This window comes from Meriones unguiculatus, chromosome 6 (genome assembly GCF_030254825.1).
Source record: "Meriones unguiculatus strain TT.TT164.6M chromosome 6, Bangor_MerUng_6.1, whole genome shotgun sequence".
NCBI lineage: Eukaryota > Metazoa > Chordata > Mammalia > Rodentia > Muridae > Meriones > Meriones unguiculatus.
The window spans coordinates 41,272,773-41,288,145 of NC_083354.1; the positions used below are offsets into that span (position 1 = coordinate 41,272,773).

At 54.7% G+C, this 15,373-nt stretch overlaps 1 protein-coding gene across 3 annotated transcripts in view; it reads left to right on the plus strand.

Annotated features, from left to right (window-relative positions):
* The window catches only part of Nbeal2 (neurobeachin like 2), a 29,586-nt gene that overhangs the window by 2,289 nt on the left and 11,924 nt on the right, over window positions 1-15,373 (plus strand). For 2 of the 3 annotated variants that reach the window (XM_021647915.2, XM_021647918.2), the window contains exons 2-19: window positions 7,212-7,300; window positions 7,380-7,508; window positions 7,626-7,707; window positions 7,791-7,915; window positions 8,120-8,202; window positions 9,649-9,734; window positions 9,825-10,107; window positions 10,235-10,341; window positions 10,635-10,715; window positions 12,037-12,120; window positions 12,528-12,626; window positions 12,999-13,600; window positions 13,678-13,810; window positions 13,900-14,019; window positions 14,209-14,524; window positions 14,744-14,826; window positions 14,918-15,010; window positions 15,175-15,349. In XM_021647915.2, coding sequence (XP_021503590.1) covers window positions 7,212-7,300; window positions 7,380-7,508; window positions 7,626-7,707; window positions 7,791-7,915; window positions 8,120-8,202; window positions 9,649-9,734; window positions 9,825-10,107; window positions 10,235-10,341; window positions 10,635-10,715; window positions 12,037-12,120; window positions 12,528-12,626; window positions 12,999-13,600; window positions 13,678-13,810; window positions 13,900-14,019; window positions 14,209-14,524; window positions 14,744-14,826; window positions 14,918-15,010; window positions 15,175-15,349 — 2,770 coding nt within the window. The remainder of the gene's footprint in view (window positions 1-7,211; window positions 7,301-7,379; window positions 7,509-7,625; window positions 7,708-7,790; window positions 7,916-8,119; window positions 8,203-9,648; window positions 9,735-9,824; window positions 10,108-10,234; window positions 10,342-10,634; window positions 10,716-12,036; window positions 12,121-12,527; window positions 12,627-12,998; window positions 13,601-13,677; window positions 13,811-13,899; window positions 14,020-14,208; window positions 14,525-14,743; window positions 14,827-14,917; window positions 15,011-15,174; window positions 15,350-15,373) is intronic. The other variant, XM_021647919.2, reaches the window with a different exon arrangement.

The window sequence follows — 15,373 nt, forward strand, 5'->3', positions numbered from 1 at the left end:
TCATCAAGACTGTTTTAGTCATCATTTAGTCTTGTGGCCAGGAAGTCTCAGGTGGATTGTTACCTGAGACCACACCTGTTGTTTCCTCTGCTTGGAGCCTGTCTTAACCTTCATCGTGCTCACCACCCCACAGCTTCCTGGAACCTAACCTTTAGTAAGTGTTCCCTGGTGTCAGCTGAATGACTGGCCGAGAAGATGCCCAGGGTAACGACCAGTCAAGGAAGTTATCCCAGAGCAGGCAGAGTTGGGATTTTTGAGGGGTGAAGGCCAGGAACAACAGGAATGAGCCCATAACTATGGGAAATCTAAGAAACAAGCTTTCAGTCAGACATGGTGGCATGACATGGCTTTCTCTCCCTCCCTCCCTCTTCCCCTCTCCCTTTCCTTTCCTCTCCCTCCCTCCCTCTTCCTGCCTCTGTCACTCTCATGCTCCCTCTGACACCCCCATTTCACCTTTAATCCCAGCACTTAGAAGGCTGAGGCAGGCAGATCTCTTTTGAGTTGCAGGCCATGCTGGTCTACAGAGTGAGACCCTGTCTGAAGAAGGAGAAGGAGAAGCATGAGGACACCCACCAGCATGTCCTCAAGGACCAGGGACAGCACCTGGCATGCTGGCACTTGGGAAGCATGTAAAGGTTAATGCAAAATAGTATGTAAATGAACAGCCCCTTTGCAGGCTGGAGCAGTGGTGTTGCTCACCCTCTCATACCCCCTATTGATGGGGTTGCTGAGGGTCAGAAAGAGCCTGGCAGGACAGGGAACCCAGTTCTCCAACTGTGCCCCTGAGGAGGGATTCATAGGTTAGGTCAGAATAGATGCTCTTTAGTTTTGCCCACCTTTCTCTCTGGTCTTTTATCCTTGACCCATGATCTCCCCTGTCTCATGTAAACTTGACCAGGCCTCTCTTCCTCTAGATCCTTTGCTGGGTCCTATTTCTTCCTGGACCTCAGTTTACCATGTGTATGTGTATGCATGCGTGCGTGCGTGCATGTGTGTGTGTGTGCGAGTGCGTGCACATGTGTGTGTGCATATCAGTCCCAGGAATTGAACTCAGGTTGTCACTTGGTGCTTTTACCTGCTAAGCCATCTCACCAGATCTCCACTTCATTGGTTAAGCTAGACTGACCAGTGAGCTTAAGGGCTCTGCCTGCAGTCATATCCTGTGCCTCCCCTGTTAGAGCTGAGGCTGTGGATTTGTACCCTGGCTTCGGTGGGCGCTATAGAATCTAAACTCCCTTATGCCGCAGGTGCTTTACTGACTTGGGTTCCCAGATACCTCACTTTCTTTCTGTTGTTTGTTTGGTCTTGTTTTTCAAGACAGGGTTTCTCTGTGTAGCCCTGGCTGTCCTGCAACTTGCTCAGTAAACCAAGCTGGCCTTGACCTAAGAGATCTGACTCCCAAGTGCTGGGATTAAAGGCATGTACCACCACTGCCTGGCTCTTATTGACTTTCTTAAAAGAGCATATATACCCAGCTCTTGGTCTCTTTCTCCCTGCTTTTGTTGCTAAGGCAATTGAAGAAGGAGGAATTTTAATGAGAGAAAGATTAGCATAGAGCCTGGGGTTAGGGGGAAAGGCTGGTAGCCTTGAGGTGGTTATGATAACTGAGAAGCTGATGGGTAAGTGTGTAATCCCCATGGAAACAGACTCAGTTACTATGGGGACCATGGCAGGAAATTCTCAGTTTCCATAGTGATAGCACAAGGAAAATGGCTAAGTACTGAAGGGTGTTATGGGGACCATTAGGTCCATTCCTCTTTGTGCTTCAGGTAAGGGGCCAGAGACTGTCTGGACACCCAGGCACTTTCCTCAGTTGCTTCTTCTCCCCCAGAAAAGTTGCCATCTTCCAGCTTCTTCCCAGGGCTGCAGTTCTTATAATGTAGCTAGAAGCCACCTCTGGCCTGACATTGTCCTGTCTCCTCTTTGATGCTGTACAGAAGATTTTAGGCTTGAGAAACTGTGTTGTCCAGACCTATCCAATCCTAGTTCTTCCTGTCTATTCTTGGGGGTGGAGGTAGCTCTGACTGAAGGGAATCACCCAGTATTTAGCTGTGATTGCTCTCCCTACTGGTTGGAACTCTTCCCTGGGAGATACACTCTACCTCCCTTGCACAAGGCAGCAAGCTGGGATTGCCCTGGAGGCCTCCACTCTGCACTGAGCCAAGGGCTGCCTCTTGCTTTCACTCATAAACCTAGAATGCCAGGAATTTGGGCTGACCAGAGTCCCTGGGTGATAGGGGTGACACTAAGCAAAGAGTCTTTAAGAGATAGTTGAATCTGGGCATGGTGGTGTACTCTTTTAATTACTGTACTTGTGAGGCAGAGGCAGGTAGATCTCTCTGTGAATTTGAAGCCAGATTGATGTACATGATAACACCCTGTCTCAACTCCCCCTGCCCCCACCAACAAACAAACAAACAAACAAATAAATAAATAAATAAAGCTACTTGAGGCTCAGCTTTATGTTATGTAGCAAGCTACCCAGTGTTTAAACAGGACCTGGGTCCAAATCTCATACCCTCAGCCACCAGTTCCATTAGTAATTAATAATCCCTACCTGTACAGCAATGGGCTGTGTCTTCAAAAGGTTGTGCTCTTGCTTTAGGGCATTTCTGAAGAGAAACAAGGAAAATAAAGTGTATACAGCCCTGTGGGATGGGAACAGCAAGCCCTTGGACACGGAGGTCTGGGGAGCAAGACTGGAGGTGAGGGGCAGCACGTATGCGGAGCCTCAGATGTCAGAGGAGATCATTGATTTGCTCTGAGGGTGGAGCCTCTTCCGCCAGAGTAGTGACTGGACTGATGGGCTCATTGCTGATGGCGATGTGCTGTGGAGGCTTTCTGTACCTGGCATGAGCTTGTTCTTATAGCTCATATAGAGGCAGTGTGGTGTCCGGCAGCATAGTGGCCCCTGTCCTTTTGGTAGAAAGCTCTCCCCACCCACAAAGCTGCATAAACCTGCCCTCAGCCCCCAGAGTAACCTCAGAGTTATAAGAAACGGACAGTTTCATGCCCACTCAGGATCTATCTATTTGTGCCTCACTAGCCCTTAGGAGCACTTCCTCCCAATATCCTCTGAGCATGTTTGGGTGGTTGGGGACAGGTTGGGATGATGATTAGCCTCCATCCTTCTAGAGACAGTGACGTCTATTTTCTCCTCTGTAGCAAGACCCAAGTACTTTCTCATGGGCTAAAAGGTTCTTGGGGGGCTTGGCCTACATGATTGTTCCTCATCCATCCTAAGGGTCCCGTTCAGAGCTGGAAAGGTCTGGAAGGAGCCAATGAGGCAGAGGCTCTGAGATAGGAATACAGATGAGAAGCCCCAAGAACCACAACTTTCAGGCTCTGGACCCTGTCACAGGCAGCACAACCATCTTGGTCCTGCCCACTGCCCTGCCCTGCCTTCTGACCCCGCCTCTGTCAGGACTCTGATATTTAGCACTGTAGCTTCAAGCAATGGCATTCAGGTTAGAGCTGGCCTGGGGCCTCCTCCGGAGAAGGGGACAGGCAACTACTCCTATCTTTTGTTCAGTGCTTTTGAGACTCTTCCATGCCCCTTCCAAGTCCATGAAGCCCACCTTGATTGGCCTAGCCCTGAACCTGGCTCAACCCAATCTGGAGACAAGACAGGCCAAGGGTATGATGATTCAAGGGATAGAAAGCTGGAGTGTCCTTGAAGAAGATAGGAAATCCTGCTTAAGTACCCCAATCCTACATCACTGAGATAGTGTGGGATAGAGTGGGGTATAGAAGCCTGGGCCAGAGGGTAATGGGGGACAGAAACCAAGCCTTGGCTGCACCAGGGACCTAGAGGGCCAGGCTCAGCAGGGGTGGAGAAGGGACTGTTTGGGGATTTAGGTAGCCATATTTTGGGTGAGAGAATACTGGTTTGACTAGGGGTAGTTAGGGATAAAAGAGGGAAGACAGTGTTGGGATATTGTGTGTGTGTGTGTGTGTGTGTGTGTGTGCGCGTGTGCGTGCGCGCGCATGTATGTGCATGGAGGTCAGAGGTTGACTTTTGCACTGCCTTATTTTCAGAGACACAGTCTCTCACTATAGCTAAAGCCCATAACTTCAGTGTGACTGGCTGGCCTTCCAGCTCCATGGACCTGCCTGCTTCTGCCTCCGTTTGCGGAGGTTAGAACATGCACTCTGACCCTTACTCTTTTTGTGCTGTTGGGGTCTAAACTCAAGTTTTTGTGCTTACATTTGAACATTGTGACTGAGCCATCTTCCCAGCTCAATGGTGGGACATTTTTGAAACCAGAAGGGACCTATGAGGCCATTGAGGCACGTTAAGGGTCAAATGGCTAGCTTCCCTGGCCTACAGCAAAGATTTGGCTCCATTATCCTGAAAGGTGTAGCTGGAGCCAAGGTGCTGGGTCTTCTCTGAGGCTTCCCACTTCCCACCTGTACCGGGTTCAGAGGAAACCCTTGCGAAGCCCGGGTGTACTCACTCCCCATCTCTGATAAAATGGCGGAGCAGCCACCTTAAAGGAAGAAAGGGTTATTGTGCCTTGTGGTTTTGGATGTTTCATCCATGGTTCTCCGGCTCTGTTGCTCTTATGCCTGTGACAAGCAGAGATATGACAGAAGGGCATGGCAGAAGAAAGCTGCCTCACCTATGTCAGCCAGAAAGGGTGGAGGTGGGTGGGGTGAGGGTGGAAGGAGTATGCACAGGTCAGCTCTAAGTGCACAGGGACAAGATAGAGCTTGCAAGGGTAGGTACTGTGGCACTTCCACCCCTCCCCATAGCCCATCAGATTACAATCCTATCAACAATAATCCACTGAAAGATTAGAGCATCCCTAATCCAGTTACTTAAAACCCTAAAACCCCACTGGAGCTGAGCACATGCCTCTAGTTCCAGCATTTGGTAGGCAGAGGCAGACAGATCTCTGTGAGTTCGAGGCCAGCCTGATCTAAAGATAGTTCCAGGAGGGCCAGGGCTAGACAGAGAAACCTCATCTTGAAAAACAAAACAAAAAACAAACAAAACCCCCACATTTTTGCACTGGAGACCAAGCCTTCAACACACGAGCCTTTGAGGTAACACTTCAGGTCCAACCTGGCCTTCTCAGGCAGACTGGACACCTCGGTCTCCTGGTTGATCGGGAAGGAGACTGCCAGGAAGGCTTGGAAAGGTCACCAAAGGTAACAGGACAGACAGAAAGTCACAGTGAGTCCTGCTTCTTGATGTCCGTGGTCCCTTCTCTGGGTTGCCTCGGCTTTGCGAAAAGAACTGGTCTGTGCAGTGAATGCCTGTGATCCCAGTTCTGAGGAAGTGGAGTCAGGACATTTAAGAGTAGCCTTGGCCACCTAGAGGTCAGGGCTTGCTGGGTCTCTGTGAGACCCTGTCTCAAAAGGCAGAAACAACAATAAAAACCAGGTCAGGGGAGATGACTCTGCTGGCTTCATGAGCCTGAGGACCTGAATTGGGATCCTAAGAACCCATGTACCAACTGGGCATGGCTTCCTATGTCTGTGACCCTGTGCTTGGGGTCAGAAACAGGCAGGCCCTGGGGGCTCTTTACCTAGCCTGTAGCTCAAATGGTGAGCTCTCCTTCAATGAGAGACCTTGTCTCAAAAAATAAGGTGAAAAATGAGAGCAATATCATACAACTACCTCTGGTCTACACACACACACACACATACACACACACGATATGAATCATAGATAAAATGGGCAAAGAAGACATACACAGTGGATAGCTGTTCCCACTAGGTGTTGGGGAGCCTGCCCAGCTCTGCTGGCATCCATCCGCGTTACATGGAAGCCACAGGCAGCATAAACAACCCAGCCGTGCTCTATTATAGTGGTTCTCAACTTCACAGGGTTGCCTAAGACCATCAGGAAACACAGATATTTATATTATGATTCATAACAGTAGCAAAATTATAGTTTTAAAGTAGCAAAGAGAATAATTTTATGCTGGGGGGTGTCACGATTGCAAGAGGAACTGTGCTAAAGGGCCCAAGCATTGGGAAGGTTGAGGACCGCTGCTCCGTAAAGTTCTGCAGTGTGAGGTCCCTGCCCCTGGGAGCAGCCGCAAGCCTGCTAGCACTGACTGCAACATGTCCTTTCTCTTGTCCTTCCCCACCGTAGTTCTGGTCTCCTTTCTAACTTGGGAAAGGTGATTGACCTCAGGGGAGGAACTAAGGTACAGGCCAGACCCCACTTCCGTGTCCTGGAAAAGGCATTAAGTTAGGGCAAATGAGGGCAAATGGATACCTGAGCAAGAGACCTGTGGAATCCAAGTAGGTGGCCAGCTTCTGGGAAGGGACAAAGATACAGGCAAAGCCTTGCTTTTTTCCCCTAGGCTTGAGGTCTTAAGACAGGTCAGGAAATGTAGGTACTTTAAATGAAGGGTACCTGAACACCCTAACAGCAAGGATGGCACCCAGCGCGCCTGCTGCAGTCCTCGCCCACAGTGTCTTAGCAGCACAGGGTGCCCCAGGGCCCCTCCACATCCCTGCGGTCTGCTGGGAGGAAGCGGCCGCCCTCCCCCACCATGACTCTGCGCTTCCTGCCCCAGCCGGGGCGGAGGAAACGTTTTTTGTTCACACCATAGTTTCCTTGGCGGCACCCATACACGGGCTCAGGCACTACCCACCTCTCTTGTCCATGGAACCAACTCTGGGGCCTGGGGTCCAGGTAAACAGCAAGGGTGCGTGGGAGTCCCAGTGCAAGGGTAGGCTGTTAAGGATGCTGTAGTGTGAGGGTACAAGTGTGACTTGGGTGCCTGTCCAACAGTGGGTGTGCATCCTAGGACCCATAGCACCAGAACATTTCCAGAAGGTGGCGGCTGCAGAACTAGAAGGTGGGGGGGCAGGACGCCACCCCAGGCTCTGGCTAGACATCCGGCGGGTGGCTATTGAATGGGAGATCAGCAGCAGCCCTAGTGTGGAGCAGAGCCACGCCCCACTTAAGCTCCTCCTCTGCCTGTCTGTGTGGGTCCCAACCATTAGGAAGGTGGGAACAAGGAGAGAAGCAGATGAGGTCCTGGGGGTGACCTGTCCACACCACAGTCCTCTGGGTCTGACCTTCCAAGTTCCTGTCCTCCAGGACCCATGCCCTTCTTCCTTTCTCCATCCCCATCACTCCACCTACAATCCATCTATCCTGGTTCACTCCACCTGTCTATACCTGTCTCCCCTCTCTTCAGCAAGATTCTTGACCCTCTCATTCTCTTGAACTCCTTTGTCAACAGAAGGACCTTGGCTACCTGCAGCAATGGCTGAAGGCCTTTGTGGGTGCCTTCGAGAAGAGTATCTCATTATCCTCCCTGGAACCTCGAAGGTAAGGCTCTATCTGCTTAGAGGCCAGAGCCAGGCAGGTAGGACTGTCCTCAGCACTCAGCAACTGTCCTCTCTTACAGGCCAGAGGAGGCAGGTGCGGACGTCCCTCTCCTACCGTTAGATGCTCTACACGCACTAGCAGAGCAGCTAGACCAGGACAACCTGGAGCAGGCCCTGCTGCTGCTGAAGCTCTTCATCATTCTCTGCAGGTGGCTTCTCCCTCGTGTCCTCTGAGGGTGGGCAGAGGCATGAAGACTGTGCCTGGGCGTGAGGGAGACTGAGACAGTAGCATGACCTGTCCTGTTCTTCACCCCTCCCCCACCCAGGAACCTGGAGAATGTCGAGGCTGGTTGGGGCCAGGTACTGGTGCCCCGTGTGCTGGCATTGCTCACTGGATTGACAGCTGAGGTGAGGGGGCCCGCCTGGAGAGGGTGGAGACAGCTGCTGTGGTATGGCTGACTGACCCTCCCTCTCCTCTCCCCACACTGCAGCTGAAGGGATCCCCACCATCTCAGGAGGGCTACAGGACCCAGCTGGAGAATGTGGGCCTGCATGCACTACTCCTCTGTGAAGAGCTCTTTGACCCCTACCAGACCTGGCGGCGCCAGCACAGTGGGTGAGACCTGGCCCTTAGACAGGGTGACCTACAGCAGGCCAGGGAAAGGAAAGGGATGGGATCATTGGTGTAAAGCCTTACAGGACCAGCCTGCATGCAGGCTGGAGGAGAATGACCTGTGACCTGACCAAGAAGAGTTGAGAGTTCAGCTGATGGATCCCCAGTGCCTGGCTTCACCCCAACTCTTCCCCACCCCACCCCCAGGGAAGTCATCAGCTCCAAGGAGAAGAGCAAATACAAGTTCCCTCCCGCTGCTTTGCCCTGTGAATTTGGAGCCTTCTTCCAAGGTTAGGCTCCACCCTTACTTCCTTAGGCCCCACCCAGTCCTGCCCCCAAACCTAGGTCCCCTTCCTGTAGTTCCCTAATCCCATCCACCAGACACTGGAACCTCCACCAGTCAAGTAGAAGTCTAGGGGTAGAGAAGAGAGAAAGGACATGCGGGGCAAAGTAATTTTTTCCTAGGCTCGAATGAGGACTTTCTATCTGGTTGGATGTTGACCTGTCCCCTGAATTTCCCATCTTCCTTCTCTCCTGGCTCTCCCAGGTGCTTGTACCTCTATTCCCTGTCCATTCTCTCTGCCTCTGCTGCCTCCACCCAGGCTCTAGCCTCCTCAAGCCCCTACTTAGTTCCTGCTGGAGGAGTGGAGCGCAGCGCACAAGCCCCTCTGGCCATTTTGTTCTCCCTGGCTTCATTTATTCACTTGTTTCTGCTCTTCTCTTCTGGGCCTTCTCTCTCTCCTGTCATTGGAGAGACAGTGCCAACACTTGATGTGCTCAGAGCAGGAAGAGGCTGGACAGAGGCATGTAGGTCTGAGGGAAGGCTGATCCTTTTGGCTCATTTAGCAAGTCAGTGGTCCGTGACCCCAGGCAAGGAGAGCTCTGCGGGGTGGAGGTGGGGACCCTGCCTCCATTTCCTACATCCTAGGTGCTCTTAGGACCACCTAGATTTGTCTCCTCCCATTTGCAGGACCCTTCAGGGGCAGCCTGGTAGCCTCAGGATTGATCTCATTCCAACCCCACTCCTGTCCCCAAATCCCTAGAATGTCACCAGGGACCCCTTCTTAGGGTATTGGCCTGGGTCCTCTCCCCCCATGGGGCAACTTTATTTTCAGGTCTTGCCTCAAAAGCCCCAGGGCAGGAGGCCCCATTCCCACCCAACCCCACCTGTTCCCCACCATGTGACTCAGGCCTGGACCCTTCTGCCTTCTAGGTTTCAGTTCATTGCCTGGTACCTTGTCCAGCTTGGCTGGAGCAAGGCCACATGTAAGGCTGTGAAAGCCCCTAGAAGTCCCCAGTGTGGGAGGGGAAAGATCGGTAGATGTAGCCTAGTCCCCAGAGCAGAGCACCAGAAGCTCCCACTGTCGCAGTGGCAGAAGGAACAGATTTGCATCTGAGAGGCCAAACCCTGAGTCTCTGAGGAAGCACAGTGGTTGTGTGTCACTCTGGGACACCCTCACATTTGGGTGTAAGGATCTAGGAAGCTGCCTAGGCTCTTGGGACTGGGCCGTATGTCCCTCAAGCACCACTGCTCCCCGTACTCCTAGCACAGAGCCATGACATTTTAGACCCAAAGAAGGGTGACGCCTCTTCCCTTAGGTTGAGACTTTGCTAGGCTCAGCTTCTACCCCACACCCCCATGGTGGGCTATTCCGCCTCTTGTGCAGTCCTTTGACCCATAGTCCTACACCCTTGGTGACATTGTCCTTGTCCTGCCGCCCCCCCCCACTACCCAGAGAGCCTGCTGGATGCAGAACGCTTGCCTCCCACGTTCCTGTCCCGGCTCATCCACCTCTTTGGTGCTGTCCTTGCGGGAGGAAAGGTATGTTGGGTAGTAAGCTTGTGGATCAGGGCGTGGCCCCCTCAGCACCTTGCTTTTAGCGGGCCGACTGCCTTCTTCCCTCCCGCACAGGAGAACGGGCAGCTGGCTGTGAGTGCTGGCACTGTGCAGGGACTGCTAGGTGTGGTTCGGAGCTGGGACCAAGGCCCAGCTCAGGACCACCGCCAGGGGCTGCTGGCTCTGCAGGCACTGGTGGGTGCCGTGCATGTCCTGCATGCTAGCCGAGCACCGCCCCGAGGACCAGAACTCCGCGCCCTGCTTGAGGGCTACTTCCGCATTCTTAATGCTGACTGGCCAGCTAGTCCAAGTTCAGGCCCTGAAGAGGCCCTTGTCACCCTGCGTGTCAGTATGCTCAGTAAGTATGGGCTCCCAGGCCCTCGGGGAGTGGAATGACCACGTGCTGGTGGAAAGGCAGGACTGGGCCTCAGGGGAGGGGAGGTGTTTTGATGCCTTAGGGGAGTGTGACTTTGACCCCTCCACAGATGCTATCCCCATGATGCTGGCATGTGAGGACCGGCCAGTGCTACAAGCCACCTTCCTTAGCAATAATTGCTTTGAACATCTTATTCGCCTCATCCAGAACAGCAAGGTGGGTGAGGTTTCATCTGGGGGGTGGAAGGCCTGGAGCCAGGGGGGGCGTCTCATAGACAGCCCAGGTTGCTGCAGAGCCACCAAGGCCGTGGCTGTGTTCAGTGGGAGGGCTTGAGGCCTGGGGCCTGGGCACTGTTTGTCCCTCTGGGTTTCAGTCCTGCTCTAATAGGAGAACTTTGACTAGGCTAGGACTCAGCGGGCCATTTCCCACTGGTGCAGAGCCCTGGCAGCTCCCTCCGGTCCTGCTCTAACCTCTCCTTGTCTCCTCCTCCACTTTGCCCCTCCTCACAGCTGTACCTGCAGGCCCGGGCGCCCCCTGAGGGGCACAGTGACCTGGCTACCCGGTTACTGACTGAGCCCGATGTCCAGAAGGTACCACCCTGGGGCTGACCAATTCAGGCAGCACCTCCCTGGGCCACCCACCCCTGGGCTCCTTCTTGACCATTTCCTGTACTGTAGAACAGTGGATGAGTAGATATGTTTGACACACCTGGAAGTGAGGGTGGTGCTCCCATGTCCTTAACCACCCCCCACACCCCAGGTTCTGTCCCAGAGGCTGGAACAGGAAGTGGTCTTCTGCTTACCTGGTGTCAGAACTGGGTGCTGGGGTGTGGCTGGAAGGAACCTTCGAAACCCTTTACCACCTACCCCACCTCCCACCTCTCAAAAGGAGAGACAGAAGTACAGACACTAAGGTTTGGATGTAATCACCTACTAAGGCAGGGTCCCTGAGGGGCCGTTTCTTCTGTGGCTCCTGATTCCGATACTAAACAGGCCTGGCTCCTTATAATGTGCAGCATGCCTCGCTATCTGTAGGGGTTGTAGAAGCTGCAGGTGGGGGCTCGTGCTGGACCCCCAGCCTCCAGAGCCTCTCTGCTGTAACTTAGTCTCCATGAGGTGGCCTCATGTTTACTACCTATAGACTTTCTGATTGCTCACCCGTCCATTCAGCTCCAGATCAGGCAAGGCAACCCCACACACCCTTGACTTTGTTTGCAGGCCCAGAGAAGGGAGGGTTGTCTGAAGTCACGTTTCAGGGGACTGGGTAGAGCTAGGAGCAAAGAGCCCACAGAGCCAAGACATGGCTTGGTACTTGCTATCCGACTCTCAGCCCTCACCCCTCAGAATGGGCCAGAGGAGTGAGCAGCATGCCTCCGACTGTCAGTCTCAACTAAGCTGAGCCACGGTATGCTCACTGATTTAGGGGATGGAGGGCAGGGTAGGATTTAGAGGTCTCGAAGGTTCTTCTGGCTCCAATGCCCTGTGATTGATGGCCCCTATACCCCTGAATGCCTGTCAATCATCACGGGTGATGGGACACTCGATGGCTTGCTTGCATGTGTGTGTCTGACTTGGGTGGGGTGTGGGGACTAGGGCCAGTAAGTCCACCAGAGGAGCAGGATGGGGTGCGGAGGCAGTGCACACCATTGGTCCATCCTAGAGGCCCTCCGCAGCCTGCATTTCTTTCCAGGCCTCTTTACCAGAGGCGATCTTGCCCAACTGCTGCGAGAGCACTCCAGTTCAGGGCAGCACAGCTCGAGGGGCAGGTAGAGGGCCCGGTGCTCACAGAGGGTCGCTGATCCAGCAGATGCCCTGGACCTTGGTGTACCTGGCCCTGTAACCCTTTAGCTGCCAGTCCTGCCAGCTGTGACACCCTGGCAGCTACTTCTCCTGACTTCCCCTCCACCCCAAGGTGCTGGACCAGGACACAGATGCCATTGCAGTCCATGTGGTCAGAGTGCTGACCTGCATCATGAATGGCTCCCCCTCGGCCAAGGTAAGGATGCTCCAGACTTCCTGCCACAGGAGTCAGTGGAGGAGTTCCTTGTCCTCATGTTTCCAAAACTGGCCTGTAAATCCTGTTCCCTGGGGAGCACATGACCAGCATTGTCTCTAGGGTGTGGTTCCACATGCTGGGTGGGTGTGGTCATGGCTGTGTCCTGGGAGTTGGGTGTTCTGGGTTAGGGCCATGTAGGGAAGGGACACTTGTGAGCTGACCACCATCTGCAGCCTTCTGAGATGAATATACAGGCTACTCCATCCTCTATGTTGTCCTAGTCCCTTTCTGTACTGTGACCTACAGGCAGAACTGGCGAAGGAGTTCTGGAAGGGAAGGGGTCCCCGTGGGTGTGAGTTGGCTACAGAACCCACAGCTTTGCTTACTTCCATGCTGCTACTTTTCAGGAGGTGTTTAAGGAGCGCATTGGTTACCAGCACCTGCAGGAGGTCCTGCAGAGCCACGGACCCCCCACCCACCGGCTGTTGCAGGAACTGCTCAACATGGTGAGGACTGGTCTTGGGGCCTGGGGCCCAAAGGCAGCTGAGGCAGGCTCCTACCCTGGAAGACCCTTAACTATGACCATGTGAGCTGGGTCTCAGCCATACAAATCAGTGCCCTGAGGTGAGACACCTACAGTATAAGCCTCAAGGGCTTTCCCAGGAACGTGCAGTTGGCTTGGCCCGAGTAGGCCACAAGCCCAAGTGTGGAAGTTAATAGTGCTGAGTACTTGTTTCAGTGGTCCCGATCATCCGCCTTTGGCGAGGCACCAAGATGGAGTGGCATATGTTGCTTTCCCGTGCTGCAGGCAACAGGAAGTCTCAGGCTGGCAAGGGGCCAAAGTTGAGCCAGGACTGTCATGTTCTTTCCACCTACAGGCCGTAGAGGGTGACCACAGCCTGCACCCGCCTCCGCCGATCCGCAATGAACAGCCAGTGCTGCTGCTGATGCAGTGGCTCCCAGCACTGCCTACAGCTGAGCTGCGCCTCTTCCTGGCACAGCGGCTCTGGTGGCTCTGCGACAGCTGCCCTGCCAGCCGTGCCACCTGTGTGCAAGCAGGCCTGGTGGGCTATCTGCTGGAGACACTTAGCACAGGGCTAGCCCTGGGAGCCCGCTGCCAGGAGCAGCTGCTAGCATTGCTGCAAGCTCTGGGCCGTGTGTCACTTCAGCCCCTGGAGCTGCGTCGCCTGCTGCGCCCCCCACCAGGCCTGGACTCAGAGTCACATGGAACTGAACCTCAGAGGGCTCGGCACGCAGGCGCCGTCATCCGAGCACTGTCGGGCATGGCACGGCACCGGGGTCCCGCACGTGCCCTGCGCTACTTTGACCTCACACCTAGCATGGCTGGCATCATGGTGCCACCTGTGCAGCGATGGCCAGGACCCGGCTTTACCTTCCATGCCTGGCTCTGTCTGCACTCCACAGAGGCAGCTCCTACCTCAGCTCCCAGCCGGCCCCTCCAGCGAAAACAACTGTACAGGTGGGTAACTCAAGGGCTGGGGACCTGCCGCCGGGGTGAGCGGGAAGAAACATAACTGGCTTGCTGCTCGCCCCCAGCTTCTTCACCAGCAATGGCTCGGGGTTTGAGGCCTTCTTCACAGCAGCTGGGACCCTGGTGGTAGCGGTGTGCACACGGAAGGAATACATGACCATGAGCTTGCCCGAAGTGTCCTTCGCCGATTCTGCCTGGGTGAGTCCCACCCTTCTCACGTGGCCCAGTGTAGGATGGAGAGCACCAGCGGTCAAGTATGACTTGAGTCATCCTGGCTTCTCTTCTAGCACTGTGTGGCCATCGTGCATGTGCCTGGGCGCCGGCCCTTCAGTCAGAACCTGGTCAATGTCTTCAAAGATGGCCATCTGGTCAAGACAGCGCCTCTTCGCTTCCCCTCCCTCAGTGAGGTGTGCCAGGCAGGGTTTGGGAGGCCTTGGGTGGCTTGGAGGGGCTTGGACCAGTGTGGCCTGGAACTCCTCTGTGTCTTTGGCTTGGACCACTGTAAGTTACGGTTTTGGGAGTCACCATAAGCTGGATATAGGTGGGATCGCAGGCTTTGCCGGGACCTGACCGGTCTCCCAATCCTGACCCCGCAGCCTTTCTCCTCCTGCTGTATTGGTTCTGCTGGGCACCGCACGACAACGACCACCACAGGGCTCCCCACGTCATCTACTGCCTTGTCTCACACTCACCCTTCCCTTACCCGCTCCCAGTCAGTTCCGGCCTCCACAGGCCTGGGCTGGGGGCCTGGGCTGGGGGCCCCTCTGCAGGAGGGTGGCATCAGCTCCACCCTTGCAGGCACCCAGGACACCCGGTGGGGAAGCCCCACATCTCTGGAGGGTGAGCTGGGGGCCGTGGCCATCTTCCATGAAGCCCTGCAAGCACCTGCCCTTCGGGTCCTGTGTGTCCTGGGTAAGTAGCACCTGATGTCTGTCGTCCCCCGACCCAATCCCAGCATCCACCCTGTTGTCCCGGTTCCAGGATGTCAGCTGTGCAGGGTGCCCACGGGTCCGGGGAAGATGGCAACCTGGGGAATCCTTCCTCTAGGCAGGCAGGGAGGAGGCAAGCTATGGATAGGGTTTGGCCAGAGGACCTGCCCAGAGGTCTAATGGCTTGGCCTTTTCTCTCCAGGGCCCAATGAGCCAGCACCCTTCAAGCCTGAGGGTGAACTACATGAGCTTAGTGCCAAGTTGCTCCTTCACTATTCTCCTCAGGTATTTAGGGATTAGGAAATATTCAGTGCCCTCCGGCTCTGCCCTCCGGCTCCCACCTTCAATCCGTCACTCCCTTCTCCATTTGACCCAGGCTTGTAAGAACAATATCTGTCTGGACCTATCCCCTGGCCATGGGCTGGATGGCCGCCTGACAGGACACAGCGTAGAGATGTGGGATGTGAAGGTACGTGTGCGCATGTGTGTAGTGTACACAGGGCTAGTTGGGAGGAGAGTTGGGCCCTGGCAGGGTTTAGGAGACTAGTTCCAGAGACCCACGCTTTGAGTCCAGGCTTCTAGGCAAGGATGCTGGCCGGGAACTGTCCTCTCATTCCTGGCCCCTCCTCCCAGGATGTGGTGAACTGTGTAGGGGGCATGGGTGCCCTGCTGCCTTTGCTGGAGCGAGTGGCTGTGCAGCCCCAGGAAGCCGAGGCAGGTCCAGGTGAAACACATGACCTTGTAGGACCTGAACTGACCTCAGGCCATAACACTCAGGGCCTGCTTCTCCCCCTGGGCAAGTCTTCAGGTGAGTGTCCTTCGTGCCTGGATT